Source organism: Ursus maritimus, unplaced genomic scaffold (genome assembly GCF_017311325.1).
Source record: "Ursus maritimus isolate PB19 unplaced genomic scaffold, ASM1731132v1 scaffold_15, whole genome shotgun sequence".
In the NCBI taxonomy this organism is placed as follows: domain Eukaryota; kingdom Metazoa; phylum Chordata; class Mammalia; order Carnivora; family Ursidae; genus Ursus; species Ursus maritimus.
In genome coordinates this window covers 16,605,440-16,626,530 of record NW_024423897.1, presented here as the reverse complement: position 1 = coordinate 16,626,530, position 21,091 = coordinate 16,605,440, and the positions used below count along the sequence as shown (strand labels likewise).

General features: G+C 40.4%; 1 protein-coding gene across 4 annotated transcripts in view; it reads right to left on the bottom strand.

Annotated features, from left to right (window-relative positions):
• Positions 1-4,882, bottom strand: part of ADAM19 (ADAM metallopeptidase domain 19) — a 79,398-nt gene extending 74,516 nt beyond the window's left edge. The window contains exons 1-2 of one of the 4 annotated variants that reach the window (XM_040630363.1): positions 4,496-4,882; positions 1,730-1,812 (exon numbers count right to left, since the gene is read on the bottom strand). In XM_040630363.1, coding sequence (XP_040486297.1) covers positions 1,730-1,812; positions 4,496-4,562 — 150 coding nt within the window. In that variant the 5' untranslated portion in view covers positions 4,563-4,882. The remainder of the gene's footprint in view (positions 1-1,729; positions 1,813-4,495) is intronic. The other 3 variants (XM_040630366.1, XM_040630364.1, XM_040630365.1) reach the window with 3 other exon arrangements.
• Positions 4,883-21,091: the final 16,209 nt, after the last annotated feature.

The window sequence follows — 21,091 nt, the reverse complement described above, 5'->3', positions numbered from 1 at the left end:
CAATGACCCAGATTCCGGGCAGACAATGGCTAGGAATGAAGACAGGGTCTGGAGCTCTACTTTGTCTCTCAGGCCCTTCCTGAGGATGCCGGGCATCCCACATCTGGAAGGAACAAAGAATCTCTACAGAAAATATCAGATCCATTCCTTGAGCAATAATAGATATGTTGGACTATCCAAGATCCTAATTTTTTAAAAATAAACCTGCTCTACGATGGCCATCTATCAATCTGTCTAGATTCTTCCTGAAGCTATTTTCAGCCTTTCCTACTTTTTGATGAAATGAAGTCCATGCATTTATTGTCCTTAGGATTAAATGTCACTTACTTTCATTTCTCCCAAATTTTTTGCTGGAAGTTCCCTTAATAAATTCAAGCTGAAGCATTTTTGGACATTGGTGTATTACCCTACCCGTAGCTTCAAGGATTCCGGGCATTTCTCCTCTCCATTTACGTTTCCACAAAGTCTGAAATCTTTCCTGATACAGCTCTCTCTCCATTCTCTCCTACAATAATCTTGCTTTTTTATATGCTGCCCAATAAATCATGGACCCTTTGTTCCCCAAAGGACCTTATTTTTTTTTAATAAGAATTTTTTATTATGTTATGTTAGTCACCATACAGTACATGCTTAGTTTTTGATGTGTTCCTTGATTCATTGTTTGCGTATAACACCCAGTGCTCCATGCAATATGTGCCCTCACTGGCCTATTCCAATCCTCCACCCTCCTCCCCTCTGAAGCCCTCAGTTTGTTTCCCAGAGTCCATAGTCTCTAGTGGTTCATTCCCCCTTCTGTTTACCCCCCCTTCATTCTTCCCTTCCTTCTCCTACCGATCTTCCTGCTATTTCTTATGTTCCATAAATGAGTGAAACCATATGATAATTGTCTTACTCTGCTTGACTTATTTCACTTAGCATAATCTCCTCCAGCCACGTCCATGTTGCTGCAAATGTTGGGTAATCATTCTTTCTGGACCTAATTGACTATTGCTTCTCTCCAGCCCTCTTTACTCCTATTCCCTTGAAGCCCTGTTTTATAAATGAGGAATCTGAAGTTCAGAAAGTAGAAAGTCCCATAGCTGGTTACGGGCACACAGCAATTGTCTTCCTTTCTAGCTCTTTCATGTCTCACTTGAACCGTAAAGACCAGAACCACAAAGAATATCCTGGATGTACAGGTCCTCTTTGCATAACAGGATCATGTTTTCTGTCTTACTCTCAATCCCCTTGATCAAGCCTGTGCATTTTGCTTGTGCCATGGCCCAAGTAGCCTATTTATTGCATTTTAAGATATATTCCCCAGTACTAGATTCCTTCCCTGTCTCTTAAAAATAGCTTGAATTATTATTTTTCTCTCCAAGTACATTATCTTATCAATAAAGTAAAGCATGTATTATATACAGTAAAAATAACAGTGACAACATTTAATCAATTCCATTTGAGAGCTGGTGATTTTTGTGACACATATTTGCACTTAGCTTGTGTCAACATTAATAATTTTCATTTCCTCAACTAATAGCATTTGGAAGTGTTCTAGAAGTTTGTCACACAATGAAGGAAAGTCCCATCTGGGATTTTTCAAAACCAATGCACAGAGAGGGGAGTGCAGGCCAGAAACAGAACTAATAGCAATGACTGGCCTTCCAGGAAAGTTGAGAAGGTGGCCCCGCATCTCACAGAATGTACTTGTCAGCTCCTGCCTCTGAAAATGAGATGTTTTGTGTCTTACCTTTTCTTTTGTGGGGCTTTCAGTCTTCCACTGAGGTATTATCCGTTCATGTTGTAGCTGGGGGCTGCCTTCCACATTTCCTCCTGCCAATACAAGATACACAACCATTGGAATTCCAAAACTCTGCACCCTAGCTAAGCTAGGCATGCACTGCCAACCGGAAAAAAAAACCCTTATTGGGTCATTAGGATACCTGCAGGATGCCAGGCTCTTGGCACTTACTATGGGTCAGGCACTCTGCTAACTGTTGGCCATATCGTGGTAAACAGGGATAACAAGGTCTCTGAACTCCTCACAGGTCACCTTCTAGAGTTGGGAGATGCACAGCACACAAATATTCTCAAATGGTCTAACAGGGTCACAGAATAAAGAGAACCGAAGAAGAGGCACCTATTTTAGACAGGATGTTTAACAAAGATGTCGTTTGAGACCTAAGAGACCAGAAGAAGACAGCTGTGAAAAGCCCTGGGGGAAGAGCGGCCCAGAGAGAAGGATCAGCAAGTGCAATGGTCCTGCCTGAGCCGAAGGTGACTTGGCCCGTTTAAGGAACAAGCAGAAGATAGAGGTAGTTAGAATCTAGTAAATGAGCAGGGAAGCTGTTAGGAGACGTGGTCAGCAAGACAGCCATGGGTCTGATATCACAGAGGCCATGACAAGTGCCTGGATTTTATTATAAATAGACTTGGAAGGCACTGGAGGGTTTAGACACAGAGCAATATGATCTGTATTCAGTTTTTCAAAGATCATTCTGCCTGCTGGGTGGAGATTGGGGGGTAACGTGGGGGAGGGGTGGGCGTAAGAATAGAAGTAAGAAGGCAAGGCTGCAGACCTGGTGAGAGATGATGGTGGTTCAGACTAAAATGACCTCAGTAGAGAGGAATGAAGTGGTTGGATTCTGGGTATGCTCTGGAAGTTTTCCCCCCAAGCTTCAGTTTGCTCATGTGTAATATGAAGACAATGATACCCGCCTGCCTATCTCACAGCAGTACTGGGGAGAGTCACCATGAAACTGCTCCCACATCCACAAAGCATCATCACATTACCCTGAGCTTCCTAATGGCAAGTCTGCATTTGTAGATCACTTCCCACTTTCCAAATCACTATCACCCTCGGTTCTCCTTCCTCCTCAAGACAAGGTAGGTAGCAGGATTTCTATCTTCCAAGAATGGGGAGCTGAACGTTGTTTGCGGAAAGACTTGTTCTAGATACCGCTAACCTCAAACACTTTTTGCAGATAATCTTAATAAAGTGGTAATTCCCCAAGACCTAGACAAATTAGTCTCCACAAGAAGGGGCCAAATCCATAGGACTCCTGGGGTGGTGGCGAGGACTTCAAATTCTATTCTTTCTACACCAATCACGTCGATCACATAGGATACAATGAGTGGTATGAAAGGTGGCTACAGTTGTTCCGAGTGGCAGGATTATGAGTGATTAATGTTCCTTTCAGAGTACTGATATAAAGTATTCTCAATCAAAATATATCTGAAAAATAATCTCATTAGACAAGCATTAGTTTCATTGTACTGGTAAAAATCAGAAGCAAGGCATTCATTTATTCATAATGTGTTTTCTGAATGCTTAATTGTCTACCAAGTACTATGCCAGGTGCTTGATATTCATGGGGGAACCAGAGAGGCATAGCCCTGCTCTGGTGCCTCTGATAAGTCTAGATTCTTTACAACAAAAAGGAATTCTATGATATTTAATGGAATGTTTAAAGGAATGAAATGATCTTTATGATTGCAAAACAGAATACTGAAAGCAAGGCTAACTAATAGAGGAATACAATACACCTTAAGAAAAATTGTTCAAAAACTTGCAAATGAGGCAAAAAGCAAGCAGGATGTCCTTTCAATGTCACATTGGAGCATTGTTTAACAGGCCCTCCCATAGATCACCACATTTTTCTAAGGGAATGCACCTTGGTTTGACTTTTTTAATTTACCACAAATTTAAAAACCATACTCTGTGAAGTTACATATTAACTGTAGATTTTTGTCTGGTAGAGATGCAAACGACTTCGGTATGGTAGAAAGAGAACTAAGAATTAAGGTTGGTTGACCCTGTGGGGGCATTGACCACTTCTGTATCTGTCCCAGCACACGACTTCAACATTGTCCCTGATGCTTGTACGACCCGTTCCTCTCACGCTTTGAACCAGCTTTACCATTCTACTCACTGCTTCATTAATGAATTGAAGGAGTCTTTGCCACCCATTCATCCTATATTTGTATGAGTCATGTTTTTTTAACTTTTTGAAAATTACACTTCTGCGATTTCTTGATGTAATCTACAGTCATTAAAATCATGTTTTTGGAGAATGAAACGATGTGGGCTCATAATGTGAAGTGGAGAATGCAAGGCACAAAGCTGTACATATGGTATGGTGCCGATTTTATCAATATATATTTATAGGAACACACACACACAAAGACTGGAGAGAAGAGGGAGAGACTAGGAAAGCAGCGGAAAGAGAAGCCAAAAGCAAAAAAAAAAAAAAAAACAGTGGAAAGAGAGAACGAGGCACAGGGAGGCAAGCCACGGCAGGGACCGGCTGTTTTCTGCCTGCTCTGGGTCTCCCGGACCCCCACCACCGCCCACGGGGCGCACAACGTGGGAACAAAGCCCGGGCTCCCAGGCTGGGGGGCCGCGGGGAAGCAGCCCCGCGGAGTTGCAGGGGGCGACCCCCAGGTCTTCGGGCCACCCAGCCCACCCGCCTCCATCCTCCCCCAGCCACCTCCCCCCGCGCGCCCCGCCACTTACTTCTGGTCCACCCCGGCAGGGCGAGCGCCAGCAGGCAGAGCCGGACGGCGCCCACGCCCCCGGGCATGGTGGCAGCGGCCCCTCGCGCGCTCCGCGTTCACAAGCACGCGGCCATGCCAGCCCCCCGGCCAGGCGGCGGCGCGTCTGGAACCCACTGCTCGCCCAGCGCCTCCCAGCCCGGCTCCCAGCCATCGACAGCGACGCTCCGCCCTCAGCTCCGCAGGGCTCCGCCGCGGGGTGGAGGAGGGGACGCGCCCGCCAGGAGGGGGCGGGAGGGACCGCCGGGAAGGAGCCCGGGGGACCCTTGGGAGCCGGGTCGGCTCAGGTGATGGGGAGCAGCGGAGGGAGAGTCCGAGCCCGCGGAGGGGCAGGCTTCCCGGTGGGCGCGGCCTGGGGAGGGTCGGGGGCTCGGGCTTCTAGGAGTTAAACTGGACCCCTCTCTGCACCCCTCTAGCGGCCCGTTTCCTCTGTCCCGCACTGTGCTAGACGTCTTGGGTGACACCCAGGGGCTACTCACCCAGCACCGTGCCCCCAAGGCCGCTACTCTAGGAGGCAGGCTCTGAAAGAGTTAACTGAACCACCAGGCACAAAGAACTAAGTGCTATATGGAGTTGTTTTCTTAGCAGGACACAAATCAAGGAGCCATTCCTCTGACTGGGAGGAGGAGGGTGGTGGAGAGAGGATTCCCAGTGGAGAAGACATCTGAGCTCTGGAGGAAGAGAAATGGAGCACCAGGCAGAGAAAACGGAGTAGACAAATATACTAGGGCAGGAAAGCCCACGGGCTGTATTGGGGGGAAAATAGAATTAGGTATAGTTAGAATTTAGGGCTTTGGAAGGAAATGAAGGGAGATGAGGCCTGAAAATAATCATAAAGACCTCGCTTACTGAGGAGTTACTATCTGCTAGAATTTTTTAAAAAATGGTAACTAAGGCGTATACAGCCCTTTATAAGTGCTGGAAACTGTCCTCGGTGCTTTGCATACATTAACTTAATTAATTAATCAATTAATCAATCAATCTAGGAAAAGAACTCATTTATTGTCCTTTAAAATGTACTGGGGACTCTGGATACATCTTCTCTTAATTAGCCCAGTAATCCCTGGGGTAAGTACTATTATCCTGTTTCAGAGATGAGAAAACCAAACCTGAGTGGCTAAGTAATTTGTGCAAGGTCACACAACTAATGTCAGAGTCTGGATTCAAGCCCACATCTGTATAATTCAGAGCCTGATGCAGCACACTTTATTTTACAGATGGATAATAATAACCAGAAAAGTGGCTTGCCTAAGATCCCTTAGCAAGTTTTGGCAAATCCTGGTTCTAGAAACCAAGCTTCAGACCTCTTGTCATCTGTTGCTTTCACTGAGCCTCTTTCTTCAAACCCAGGTTTGCACAACTCAACAAAATACTGTGTATTGGGAAGGACAAGACATTCCTGAAGATGGTGAGTAGGTAGGTGGGTCTGTCAAAACCATTGCGCACCCATGGGATCAATAAGATACGGTCTTGCCACTGATGTATTTAGAAGCTGTATTAGTCTGCTCAAGCCGCCATAACAAAATACCACAGACCGGATGGCTCAAACAACGAAACTTATTTTTTCACAGTTCTAGAGGCTAGAAGTGCAAGATCAAGGTGCTAGCCTGGTGGTTTTCTGGTAAGCCTTCTCTTCCTGGCTTGTAGACGGCCACAGTCTCACTGAGTCTTCGCATGGTGTCTTCTGTGCTTGTGTGGAGAGAGCAACCTCTTCTCTCTCCCTTCTTGTAAAGACACTAATTCCACCAGGTCAGAGCCCCACCCTTATGATCGCATTTGATCTTTATTACCACTGTATAGGCCCAGTCTCCAAAAAGTCACCCTGGGGGTTAGGGCTCCAACATGGGAATTTGAGGGAGACACACAGTCCATTAACATTTTTCTTTGACCCCACCCCCCAAAATTCATGTCCTCATTGTACAGAAAATACATTCATGCTATCCCAACAACCCCAAAAGTCTTAACCCATTCTAGCATCAATTCCAAGTCCAAAGTCTCATCGAAATATCACCTAAAACAGATACGGATTAAAACTCCAAGATTTATCCTGAGGCAAAGTTCCTCTCCACCTGGACACCAGACAATTTATGTGTTTCCAAAATACAGGCATAGGATAAACATTCCCATCTCAAGAGGGAGAAATCCTAAAGAGGAAAGGCATGACAGGTTCCAGACAAATCCAAAACCTAGCAAGGCAAATGGCACCAAATCTTAAAGTTCTAGGATAATCCTCTAGCTGAATGTTCTGTGGTCCGGGCCCACTGGGGCAGTAGTGTCATCTCCATTGCCATAGGCAGTAGCCCTACCTCCTCCCTCTGGACAGCAGCCCCACCCTGTGGCATTTTGCTTCAGCCCTGCATCTGAAGCACATGGCAGGGATGGCCCAGCTCCCTGAAACCAAGGGGAGGCCCTACCCTCTGAACCTGAGAAGGAAAATAGCCTTGCCCTCTGGGCTGAGTGCCCTAGGCATATAGTGGGAACGGCAGTGCTGATGATCTCTGAATCACCTTCAGGGTTATTCTTCCCTTCTCTTGAAGGATAAAGCATATTCACAGCCAAATAGCTCAGCTGTCCTGTCTGTAGAATCCCAGAAGTCCAACAGCCTTCCTTTGTTTTGTCCCTTCTCTGTTCCCTTTGGTCCAAACTGGCCATGTCTCTCCTAGTATAAATCCCATCTCTATTCCTGGTTTCTGCTGAGATGTCTGATGAACTGCATGGGTGACCTCCTTATAAAGTGGTTGGCCAAGCACACCCTCAGTATCCTCCCTAAAACATGCATTCTTGGGGTTTTTTTGCCACATGGGTGGGCTGAGAATTTCCCAAATCTTCAAACTGTGGTTCCGTTTTGCTTAGCAGTCCCTTCCATTTATCCCTCTCCTCTCATGTTTTATTATAAACCACAAGGAGAAGCCAGGCCACACCTTCAACACTTTGCTTAGAAATCTCTTTAGTTAAATATCGAAATTTATCACTTGCAATTTCCACTTTCTGCAAAACACTACAACACGATTCAGCCAAGTTCTTTGCCACTTCACGATTAGGATCACCTCTCTGCCAGTTTCCATTGCCATGTTCTGCATTTCCATGTGAGGCCTCACCAGAATCACCTTTAACATTCACAGTTCTATAAACATTCTGACCATGATGATGTGTGTCTTCTTTAAAATAATCGATGCTTTCTTTAACAACTCCTCTTTTCTTCCTCAGCCTTCAGTACAACTGTCTTTAACATTCAGTGTCTACCAACAGTCCCTTTAAGGCAACGTTGGTATTTTTCCCAGCATGCACGTATCCAGCTACTGCCTATTACCCAGGTCCAAAGACACTTCCACATTTTTAGGCTTTTGTTACAGCAACAACCTCGCCCCCCACTTATTGGAACCAAAATCTGTATTAGTCTGCCAGGGCAGCCATAACAGAATACCACAGACTGGGTGACTTAAACAACAGAAATGTATTTTCTCATAGTTCTGGAAGCTGGAAGTCCAAGATCAAGGTGTCGGCAGAGTTGATTTCTGGTAAGACCTCTCTTCCTGGCTTGTAGACAGCTGCCTTCTGCTGTGTCCTCCTGTGGCCTTTTCTCTGTGTGTGTGCAGAGAGAGCGAGCTCTGGTCTTCCTCTTCTGATAAGGACACTAATCCTACCAGATCAGGGCCCCACCCTATGACTTCATTTAATCTTTTTTACCTCCTTATAGGCCCTGTCTCCAAATATAGTCATATTGCAGATTAGGGCTTCAACATATGGATGGGGGTTGTGGGTGGGGGGAAGATATAATTCATTCCATAACAGGGGCTTCTGCCTGAGAACCATGAGACTAGAATTCTAGTCCCAGCTCTCTCCCACCAGCTCCGTGACTTTGGATAATTCACTTCATTGTGGGCGGGAGTTTCTAACCAATGACCTGGGAATGGTAATGGCTGTCCTAACCTATTTCACCCAGGAGCATGAGAAGCTGTTGAGATAATGGCAGTGAAAGTGCTCTGCCTGGTTAAAAAAAAAAAAAACACAAAAAAACCACAGGTGCCAAGTCTCACTGATTCTATGGACAGTATGCTTGCAAAAGGCGTACAAACTCCATACATGAAATTTGCTTCCATTTTTGGCACTCAATGATCAATATTTAATCAGCATGTGCCCCAGAAAATTGGGCAGTAGCTCCTAAGAGAAAAAGTCATGTGGTTCCTACACCGACCAAGTAGTGAGAGAGTTCCCAGTTCTGCCTCTCATCCGCTGCCCTCCATACTTATACACAGACACAAACATACAAACAACTTTTAACCCCATGGAAGCCTTTCCATTTGTTTGTAAAGAATGTGTTTGTTGTTTTTAAAGAATACTACATCTCTATGTAATCTTTAAAATACTCTTGACATTTAACCTAGTAATTACATTTCTGGGGAACTATCCTAAAAAAATAATCTATAAGATTTATGGACCAGAATGTTAATAGTGGTGTTATTTATAATAGTGAAAATATTAGAAACGACCTAAATATCCAACTGTGAAGGAACAGTTAATAAATTGTAGAATATCTACATGATGGATTATTATACATCCATTTAAAATAATGTTTATGAAGAGTTCATGCTCTGATGTTAAGTGAAAAAAAGCAGGCTCCAAAATTACATTTAAGTATGATCTCAGCTATATAAATAAAAGACATTTTTTAAAAGATCAGCACATTTGGAAATGTGCCAAAATGCTAGCAATATTTACCTCTGGGTGGTGAGACTAAGGATGGAAGAAGAGTTTTTTGTTTCATTTGGTTTCTTGGGTTCTGTTTATCTTTTTTTTTTTTTTGCCTCTTCCATTTTTTTATAATAATTACATATTACTTTAGTAATAGGGGTGGGTGGGTAAATAGCAAGCACAGGAAAGGATCACAAGGGGAATAATGGTTTACCTGGTGTCTCACACAGAGAGTTTTGCATGCTTGACTCTTTCCTCTGATGTTAGGGAAATTGAGGTAGAGTTGGAACAACCAGTTCCAAGTTTGGGGAGTTCAGGGGACCCAGGTCACTGTTCCTCTCTAGCTACAGTATACTGTCGCGGTTAGGAGGTGGCCATCATACCAGGGCTTAAATCCTTTTGCTATCCTTTATAGCCGAGTGACCATGGGCAAATCAACTTTTCTATGATGGCTCCTAACTCATAGGGTTTTTGTGAGGCTTAAATGGGTGCTTAGAATAACACCTCTCACAAAGTAAGCGGTCAATAAACACTAGCTTTTATTATCCTCGTTCTACTGCTGTTAAGTACAGGGGTAAGGAGTGTATTCCTAATGCTTAGCTTGTCCTTTTAATTGTATAATGTGTGAAGAGTCTAATTATATACTGGTTCTTAAAATAATATCAAAGATAATGACCATGTTATACTGTAATTTTCTTTCTCTTACCCCGCTCCCACTACATTGTGAGCCCTTTGTGAATAGGAGGTGCACCTGATTCGCTCTCATCCCCCCAACATCTGGAAGGCACAATAAATATTTGATTAAATAAATTATAAATCAAATAATTAATAATTATTATTTCATTCTGGCTCGGCACACTTCCAAGTTGCTCTTAGGAGAACTGTCTCCACTGGCCCTTACTATGGTAATAATATTTGCCAAGTGATAACTTTGCTTTTGTAAACCATTTTCCCCAGCAACTTAGCTCTTTTTTTAAAGTCTGGTTTATTTGAGTATGATTTACATATGTTAACATTCTCCATTTTTTTAGTGTACCCGACTATGAGTTTTGACAAATACATACAATCAAATCACCACTTCCACAATAAGGATCACTTCAAAAACTTCACTCTGGTTTCCGTCAGTCCCAATCACTAGCAATTACTGATCTGTTTTATGTCCCCATAGCATTGCCTTTCCCAGAATATCACATAAATGGAACTATCCAGAATTTAGCATGAGTCTGGCTTCTTTCATTCACTAAAATGTATTTAAGATTCATCCATATTGTTGCATGTATCAGTAGTTCCCATCTCTTTATTATTCCGTAGTATTTCATTGTGCGAATGTACCACAGTTACTTTATCCATTTGCCGGCCGAAGGACATTGGGTGTTTCCAGTTTTTGACAATTATGAATAAAGTCACTATAAATATTCAATTTTTATGTGAACATTAGTTTTCATTTCTCTAGGGTAAATAATTAGGAGTGACCGTGCTAGGTCTTGTGGTTAAATATATGTTTCACTTCATAAGAAACTACAAGAAGTATTTTTCAAAGTGATTTAACGGTTTTGCTTTCCCATCAGCAATAGATGAGAGTTCCAGGTACTCTGCGTCCTCATCAGAACTTGGTATCATAAGTTCTTTCAATTTGAGCCATTCTAACAAATGTGTATTTTCCCAGCAACACTCTTGCAATTCAAATACTGTCTGATGGAGCAAGGTTAGGATTATTGGACACATTCTGACGGAATGAATTAAAGCCTAAAGAGGTCTTTTACTCAAGTCCCTTGGTTATGTTCAAGATTTTAGTCTTTAGTTCCTTTTTTGGCCCCAGTAATCCACAAGAGAAACAAATCCCCCCAAACCCTGGGAAACCCATAAAACTCTTTGAATCACTCATTCAACAAAATTTCTTAAGCACTTATTACGAGCCTAGCATTTGCTAGAATCTACAAATACAAAGATTTCTAAATCCAGGTCTCCACTATAATAATTAGGGTAGGAGGAGGTGAGGGAAAAGAGGGCTGGGAGTAGGAACTGACAAGTAAATGAAACGATAGTTACAGAGGATGATCAAGTTTCCTGATGTGTGTCTTGGGTCCTTTGATTTCTCAACAACAGCTACTGTCCCCAGGATTGTGGATAAAAAAATAATAATAATCATCACGATTGTGTATTGAACACCTCAAAGGGTAGCAAGCCCAGTGCCTATATGATCTTATTTAGTGCCCATAACGGTCCCACAAGACATGTAAAGTCAAACCACATAGAATTGTTGATTTTGTAGGTCAGAAAGAGTCAAACTTTGGCAATATAATATGTCCACCTAATTATAATAGTTATAACTGATTGCTATAGGTTTACAGTGTGCCAGGTACATTATCACATTTTATCCTCAGGACAACCCTCCACCATAGGTACTACTGATTTTCGTACTTTGAAGCTAGAGGTGGGCGGCAATGGAAGCATGTTCGTGCAGTTGCGAGGTTGGAGACAAAGCCTGAATTCAAACTGAAATATGAGAAGCTTCAGACCCTCTGAAGCCATTAGGGTCTGTAACCACTATGCTACTCTGGTATTATTACAGAAGAGCACACTGTGGCTTGAAGAGGTGAAGTTGCCTGCGGTGGCTGTGGGATCCACCATGCCCGAGTTCACAGGGCACCCCAGCTTCAAATTCCTGGCCAAATCGCCTTTTTTCCCCTCATCATTTCCTTGTCACTCTGGAAATTGGGCTGAATTCAGGCCATGCTCAGAAGCACACAGGGGTACCTCGACAGCCCGGAAGGAGATTTTGATATTTGTTTGTTCCCACACGACCCTGAAGGAAATAGTTTTTGAATTAAAAAAACTTTGTTTTTTAGAGAAGTGTAAGGTTCACAACAAAACTGAACAGAACATATAAAGAATTCACTATACTCCCCTTCCCTCCCCCCCACAACCTATGCCACTATTGACATTCCCCACCAGAGCAGAACATTTGTTCTGATTGATGTAATGAGCCTACGCTGATACGTCTTTATCCACCTGAAGTACATAGTTTACGTTAGGGTTCACTCTTGGTGTTATACACTTTACGGGTTTTGTCAAATGTGTAATGACATGTATCTAGCATGATAAATATCACACAGAGTAGTTTTGCCGCCTTAAAAATCCTCTGTGATCTGCCTATTCATCTCTCTCCCCAATCCCCAAACTGCCCATCACTGATCTTTTTACTGTCTCTCTAGTTTTGTCTTTTCTGGAGTGTCAAATAGTTGGAATCACATGATATGTGGCCTCTTTAGATTGGCTTCTTTCACTTGGCACTATCCAGTTCAGGTTCCTCCATGTCTTTTCATAGCTTGATAGCTTCTTTCTTTTTATCACTGAATAATATTCTATTGTTTTGATATAACAGGATTTATTTATCTGAAGGACATCTTGGTTGCTTCTCAGTTTGGGCAATTATGAATAAATATGCTATATACCACGTACAGGTTTTTGTGTGGACATAAGTTTGCAATTCATTTCCGGGAGCATGATTGTTGGACTGTATGTTAAGAGTATGTTTAATTTTAAAAACAAAAATAAATAAAAAATAAAAGTATGTTTAAAAAGTCACTGCATGCCCAAGGTCATCTAGGTTTTCCCCAATATTACCCTCCAGGAGTTTTATAGTTTTGCGTTTACATAGTCTGTGATACATTTTTAGCTAATTTTTGTGAAGAATGTAAGGCTTTTGTCTAAATTCCCTCCCCCCTTTTTTTGTATGTGGTTGTTCAGTTGTACTAGTGTCACTTGTGAAAAGGAAAAATCTTTGCTCCACTGTGTTGCACTTTGTTCCTTTGTCAAAGATTAGTTGACTACATTCATGTGGGTCTATTTCTGGGAAATTTATTCTGTTTCATTGGTCTATTTTTCTATTCTTTTGTCAATACCACACTGTCTTGATTAGTGTAGCTTTGTAGTAAATCCTGAAGTTGAGTAGCATCCAACTTTGTTCTCCTTCAGTATTGTGTTGGCCATGCTAGGTTTTTTGCCTCTTTATGTAAACTTTAGAATGACTTTGTCAATATCCATTACATGTTGAGATTTTGATAAGTATTCCGTTGAATCTATAGATTAAGTTGGGAAGAACTGATATCTTTTTTTTTATGTTATGTTAGTCACCATACAGTACATCATTAGTTTTTGATGTAGCATTCCATGATTCATTGTTTGTGTATAACACCCAGTGCTCCGTGCAGTACATGCCCTCCTTACTGATATCTTGACAATAATGAATTTTCTATCCATGAACATGGAATATCTCTCCATTTATTTAGTTCTTTGATTGCATTCATCAGAGTTTATAGTTTTCCTCATATAGATCCTGTACATATTTTGTTAAATTTATGCCTAAGTATTTCATTTTGGGGGTATTAGTATAAATGATGTTGCATTTTTTATTTCAAATTCCACTTGTTCATTGCTAGTATAAAGGAAAGTGGTTGACTTTTGTGTATTAACCTTGTAAATTTTGCAACCCTGCAAAAATTACCTATTAGTTCCAGGAGTTTTTTGTTTTGTTTTGTTTTTTAGTTTTTTTTGGTCAATCTTTCAGATTTTTTACATAGATAATTATATTATCTGCAAATGAAAATAACTTTATTTTTTCCTTTCCAATCTGTACATCTTTTATTTTCTTTTTTTATTGCATTAGCTAGAACTTCCAGCATGATATTGCAAAGGAGTGTTGAGAAGTTGCATCCTTGCCTTGTACCTCATGTTATTGGAAAATGTTCAAGTTGCTCACCATTAAGTGTGATGTTAGCTGTAGGTTTTTTGTAGATAGACTTTATCAAGTTAAGAAAATTCCCTTCTACTCCTAGTTTACTGAGAATTTCTATCCTGAATGGGTGTTGGATTTTGTCAAATGCTTTTTCTGTATCTATTGATATGATCAATGGATTTTTCTTTTTTAGCCTGTTGATGTGTAGACTATATTAATTGATTTTTAAGTGTTGAACCAGTCTTGCATACTTGAGACAACCCCACTTGATCATTGTATATAATTCTCTTCGTATATTGTTGGATTCAATCTGCTAATATCTTATTGAGAATTTTTGCATCAATGGTCATGAGAGATTTTGATCTGTAGTTTTCTTTTCTTGTTAATGTCTTTACCTGGTTTTGGTATAAGGGTAATGCTGGCCTCATATAATGAGTTAGGAAGGGTTCCTTCTGTTTCTATCCTCTGAAACAGGTTGTGGAGAATTGGTATAATTTCATCCTTAAATATTTAGTAGAATTTACTGGTGAATCCATGGGTGTGGTGCTTTCTGTTTTGGAAGGTTATTAATTATTGATACAATTTCTTTAATGGTTATAGGCCTATTCACTTTGTCTATTTGTTCTTGTGTCAGTTTTGGCAAATTGGGTCTTTCAAGGAACTGGTCCATTTCATCTCGGTTATCAAATGTGTGGGTATAGAGTTGTTCTTGTATTACTTTATTATCTTTTTAATGTCCACAGAGTCTGTACCGATGTCCCCTCTTTCACTTCTGGTATTAGTAATGTATCTTCTGTCTTTTTTTCATAGTTAACCTGGCTAGAGGCTTATCGATTTATTGATCTTTTCAAAGAACCAGCTTTTGGTTTAATTGACTTTCCATATTGATATCTTGTTTTCAATTTCATTGATTTCTGCTCTAATTTTTATTATTTATTTTCTTCAGCTTACTTTGGATTTAATTTACCCTTCTTTTTCTAGTGTCATAAGATGGAAGCTTAAATTATTAATTTTTTATTTTTTTTCCTTCTAATATACACATTCAATAAATTTCCATTTAATCACCGTGATCATTGTATCTCACAAATTTGATGAGCTGTTTTTTTCATTTCATTTAACCCAAAATAGTTTTAAATTTTCTTGAGATTTTTTCTTTGACCATGTGTTATTTAGAAGTATACTATTTAATCTTCATGTATTTTGAAATTTTCCATTTATCCTTTTATTATTGCTTTCTAATTTAATTTCACTGTGGTCTGAGTGTTGTTATAGTATGATTTCTATTCTTTTTTAATTCGGTAAGGTGTGTTTTATGGCTCTGAATGTGATCTATAGTGAAGAATGTTCTATGTGATCTTGAGGAAAATATGTATTCTGCTATAGTTGGATAAACTAGTCTATAGATGTCAATTATATCTAGCTGATTGATGGTGTTGTTGAGCCCATCTATTTCCTTACTGATTTTCTGCCTGCTGACTCTGTCCATTTGTGATAGAGGGGTGTTGAAGTTTCCAACTATGATAGTGGTTCATCTATTTCTCTTTGAAATTCTATTAGTTTTTGCTTCACATACTTTAATGCTCTATTGTTAGGCACAAACACATTAAGGATTGTTATGTCTTCTTGGAATATTGACCCCTTTAACATTATGTAATGCTCTACTTTTCCCTAATAACTATCCTTGCTTCCATATCTGCTCTCTCTGATCTTAATATAGATGCTCTTATTTTCATTTCAATAGTGTTGTCATGGTATATTTTTCTGCATCCATTAACTTTTAATGTATACATGTCTTATATTTGAAATGGGTCTCTTGTATACAAGATATAATTGAGTCTTTTTTAATTCACTCTGACAGTCTCTCATTTTTTAATTGGTTCATTTAGACTATTGATATTCCAAGAGCTTATTGATACAGTTGGATTAATATCTATCATATTTGTTACTGATTTCTATTTGTTGTCCTTGTTCTTTGTCCTTATTTTTGTCTCTCACTCTTTTTCTGCCTTTTGTGGGCTCTTTGAACATCTTATATGACTCCATTTTCTCTCTTAACAAATTGATTACACTTCCTTTTTAAAACTTTTTTTTAGTGGTTGTTCTAGAGTTTGCAATATACATTTACAACTAATCCAAGTCCACTTTCAAATAACACTATACCACATCAAGGGTAGTGTGAGTACCTTATAATAACAAAATAATCTCAATTCCTCCCTTCTGTCCCTTGTATCACTGCTTTTATTCATACCACTTATATATAAGCATATATATGCTAATGCTTTGTTCTGAGGTGGTGATGATGCTGTTGATTAGAAAGCACATTTTGAGAACCACTGCTCTTGGATGTCATTAAAAGGAATTGCAATTATCCTTTTGCCTCATTGCCAAATTTTAGATAGATAATTTTTCTCAACAGTTCCCAGCATTTAAAAAAAACCTCAGGAGTTTTTCGTTTTTTGTTTTTTTAATCCAGGATCATGACCCTGGTTTCTTTTGAAATATTAAAAGGGTGAACAAAAGTACATCTAAATTCTCCCATGATGAAAAATGGCAGACAATATGAGCTGCTCCTTTTAGGGAGAACGTTTGTTCTCCATTTTTGTCACAGTCACCACCACCCGCAGCCCACATCGCTCATTTATTTTATAGATATTTGATTTTGCTATTCCTGCAAAAGATGGCAGAGATATAAAGCAGAATTCTGAGGAGGAACATCAGCATAGCTGGCTAATCCTATCTAATTAATTCAGGCATCCATGCTGGCTTCACAGAAGTGCAACCCAGGCAGTTGCACAGGACCCCATTCTCAGAAGGGCCCCATACTTGGCTTAATTCTTTGATGTTGCTATCTTGAAATTCTTAATAATTTTTGGACATTTTGTATGGGAATACACAAATCACGTGGCTGGTGCCACAGCCACCTCACATGTAATGGTAACCTTCTCATCACCAGATTGCTAAGGAGGGGAGAAAGGTAATTCTGAGGGGCACCTGGGTGGTGTAGCCGTTAAGCGTCTGCCTTCGGTTCAGGGCATGATCCCGGCGTTCTGGGATCGAGCCCCACATCAGGCTCCTCTGCTGGGAGCCTGCTTCTTCCTCTCCCACTCCCCCTGCTTGTGTTCCCTCTCTCACTGGTTGTCTCTGTCAAATAAATAAATAAAATCTTAAAAAGAAAGAAAGAAAGAAAGAAAGAAAGAAAGAAAGAAAGAAAGGAGAAAGAAAGAAAGCTAATTCCAAAATCAGAGATCTGAGGGGACACTTTAGAAACCACCTTATTCAGCAGATGGGTTAATTATTTCATTTTATAGCTAGCGCTACCAAGGTCCAGAAAGAGGGAATTGACTTCCTCAAGGTCATGGACAAACCCTGAAAAAGGAGCCAAATTGGAAGTCTAAAGTGATGAGTCTGCAAGGCAATGAATACTAGGCTGCCAGTGAGTTTACGCATCTGATGTACCTCTGCATACCAATGAGAAAATTCCTATTTGTCACTTAGCTCAGTCAACTTTAGCTTGATCTGATTGAAGCAGGTGAAGCAGGTGGATAAAACAGAAGGATGGGGGCAGAAGACTTAGATCAAGAAAACTGTATTAACGGACTTAGTTTAGGATAAGGACTGGCAAGGAGGAAAATGTTATATATGAACTCCACCCCTATGTTTGCTATAAAGGGCAGACCTCCACCTAAAACCCAAATAAACTGCAAAGGGCGAAGGCATTCAGGGAATGCCAATATACCGCCTGAATAAAAATGGCAATCAAGATTCAGGGAAGCACTTAATTTTAGCTGGCCTCACTTAGCTGGAAAATAGCTCAATTACTTGTAGGTCTCAGCTGCCTGGTTTGGGTTAATGGCTGCATATACCCCATGAGAGAGCCGAGTCCCTGCAGCTCATCAAGCGGTAAGTTGGACTGGGAGTTAGGCAAGTAATTAGCCCCAGGTGGTCTTGCACCTGTGCACATCTGCACTTAGGGTTTGGACGGGGAAGAGCCTCCTCTCCTACCCATCCAACCACTCAGAGACAGTCAAAGAACCAAGGCCTGGGTGTAAAACTCCAACCCCATACCCACTGTGCTTGGCTCAGTAATGGGTTTATGGCCCTGAGCTGGCACAATGAGCATCCCCTCCCCAAGACTCTTGACAGCCCTATCAAAAAGTTGCTTCCTTTTCTTCTGAGATGGTTAGCAACTTAAGCTTGGGGCTGTGTGGGTAGTTTTTTGCTACTGTGTCAGGAAAGAACCTGTCCAAAAATGAAGTCAAATAGTGGCAAGAAATAGAAAGAGACAAGGGCCTAACAATATTATTTGAACCTGTGGGTCCAGTCATGTCCGAAGTAAATCTATCCCTTGAATTTCTCAATTACATGAGCCAAAAAAAAAATCGTTTTGTTGTTTAAGTCTATCTAACTGCATCTGAGCCACCCTGTGGCTGAAAATGTCTCATTAGCATAAAGGCTTTCTCCTTCCTGGGCACTGTGCTAGGTAGGTGCTGGGGTTAAAATAGTGGGCAAGACATATGTCATTCCTATCTTCGTGGTACTTAGAATTCAGTGAGAGGATGGTAATAAACAAGCAACTACACAAATAAATCAAATATAATAATTTTGCATGGGGATTTGTAAACAAGAGAAGCTAAGACAGAATAAGAGGAGGAGTACTTTAGACAGCGTGGTTGGAGAAGGCTCTTAGTTGAGTGTTTTTTAAAGCTGGGAGTTAAAGGGGGACAAGATTTCTGGGCAGAGCAAACACGACCTGCTCTTAGGCTTGAAAAGACCTGATTCATTCAAGGAATTGAAAGAAGTCCCTCATTTATTCATCTGTTGACCTATTCAAATGTCAATTAATCAGTGGCATGATGCTAGGCACAGGGAGACAAAGATAAATAAAAGAAGTCCCTGACAAGTTGGCAAGATATATTGTAAGTTGTAAAAATGTCCAAACTATTTGATTTAGCAATTCCACTTCTAGGAATTTTGTCAAAAGAGAAAAAAAAAGATATATCTGCAAAAATACAGCTATAATGATGTTCATTGCAGCATTTTTTCAACTTTGTACAGATGTACAATATACATGCATGTATTGAGTGAACGTGTGATAAGTATACTGCTCAACTGTTCTCGCAACATGAACACAGCCATGTGAATGGTACCCAGATCAAGAAAGAAGACATGCCTAGTGATCCAGAAGCCCTCTTTTGCCCCTTTCTACTCACAGAAGCCCTTTCCACCAAGGGGAACCATTAGCTTGTCTTCTAACAGTATAGATTAATTTTACTCTTTTTGTACTTTATAAAAATGGAATCACACAGTATGTGGTTTACATTGTGGGGAGTGCGGGGAGAAGGAGGAAGGTTGGGATGTCCTGGCTTCTTTTACTAACACTATGTTTGTGAGATTTCACTATATTGTTTATGTAGTTATAAGTTGCTTATTCTGTATAGTAGTCCATTATTGGAATATACCACAAGTTGCTTATCTATTCTGCAATTTTTGGACATTTGGGTAGTTTCCAGACTAAGACTGTTATAAACAGTGCTGTTGTCAACATATTTTGGTTAAGATATATCTGTATTTTTCTGGGGTATCTACCTGGGAGTGACAATGCGGAGTCATCATATATGATCGACTTTAGTAGAAAGTGCTACATACTTTAACAAAATGATTGTACCTGTTTACATCCCCACCAACTTTGTAAGAGTTCTGGTTTCTTCACATCCTTGATGAAACTTTCAAAAATTGTTAGCCATCTGGTGGGTGTGTTGGTATCGAGGTGTGGTTTCAATTTTCGTTTCCTGATGATTAAAGAGGTTGAAACTTCTTCATACAATTATTGGTCATTGGATAACCTCTTTTCTGAAAAGTCTGTTCAAGTCTGCTTCCCATTTTTCTACTGAATAGGCCTTTCATTATTGGTTTCTTTAAACATCCTGGCTACAAGCCATTGGTCAGATACATGCACGCAAATACCTTCTTCCACTTTATAAGGTATCTTTTTACTCACTTTTGATGAAAAGAAATTCTTAATATTGTCGAATTTATCAATTTCTTATGTTTAGTACTTTTTGAATCCTATTCAAGAGATTTTGTACTACCCCAGGATCAGAAAAATGTTCTTGCTCTAAAAGCTTTGCTGTTTTCATTTTACTGTCAGATCTGCAATCTATTGGAAATTGATTTTGTTTAGGGTATGAAGTAAAGGTCAAGGAAATTTTTCCATATGGCCATGGTTCCCAAACTATGTACCAAGTCACCCTTGGAAGGCATGTGAATTCACAGGGTGCCAAGAGATAGTTTACATTTTTGAGAGAAGCACAATGACAATCTGTTGGATACCATACAAACTATTAACTTGGAGTAGTTTACAGTTTCAACTTTAAATCATACTACATTCTCTTCAATGACATCATATTTTTGCAAAGCTGGGTTTTTTGAAGTTGCTGTGATAAAAATAAATACCCCTTGAAATCAGGAGGTGTGAAATGGTGTTCAATATGATTCAAGGCCCAATAAGCCCTACGGTGCCCAACAAGAGTGTAAATCCATTAGCAAATATTGTGATTGTTTAAAAATAAAATAGAATACTCTTTTCCTTTCAAATTATAAGTACTGTTTTTTTCAGATGATTACTAAATTGTTAGGATATAAATATTTACTAAATTGTTTGGATCTAACTGCTTAATAAAAAAATGTTAGGTATTTTTTCTGGGCTAGAGGTGCCATGAAAAAAGTTATCGAGGTATTATAGGTGCCATGTATCAAGAAAGTTTGGGAAACCTCACTGAGGCAGAGTCTAGGGCAGCCCCTATGATTCCCACACTGGTGTTTATGTTCTTGTATGATCCCTTCCTCATGAGTGTGGGCCATGGCAGAATGTATGTGATTACATGTACATGATTAGGTTCCTTAAAATTGGAACACCCAACTAGGGAGGAGTCTCTCTCTGAGGTACTCCACGGAAAGAGGCATGCAGCAAGGAGGTCGAGGGTGGCCTCAAGCCAACAGTCAGGAGAAAACTGAGGCTCTTGGGGAGCCTAGGTGGTTCTGTTGGTTAAGCAACCAAATCTTGATTTTGGCTCAGGTCATGATCTCAGGGTTGTGGGATGGAGCCCTGCTTCAGGCTCCATGCTCAGT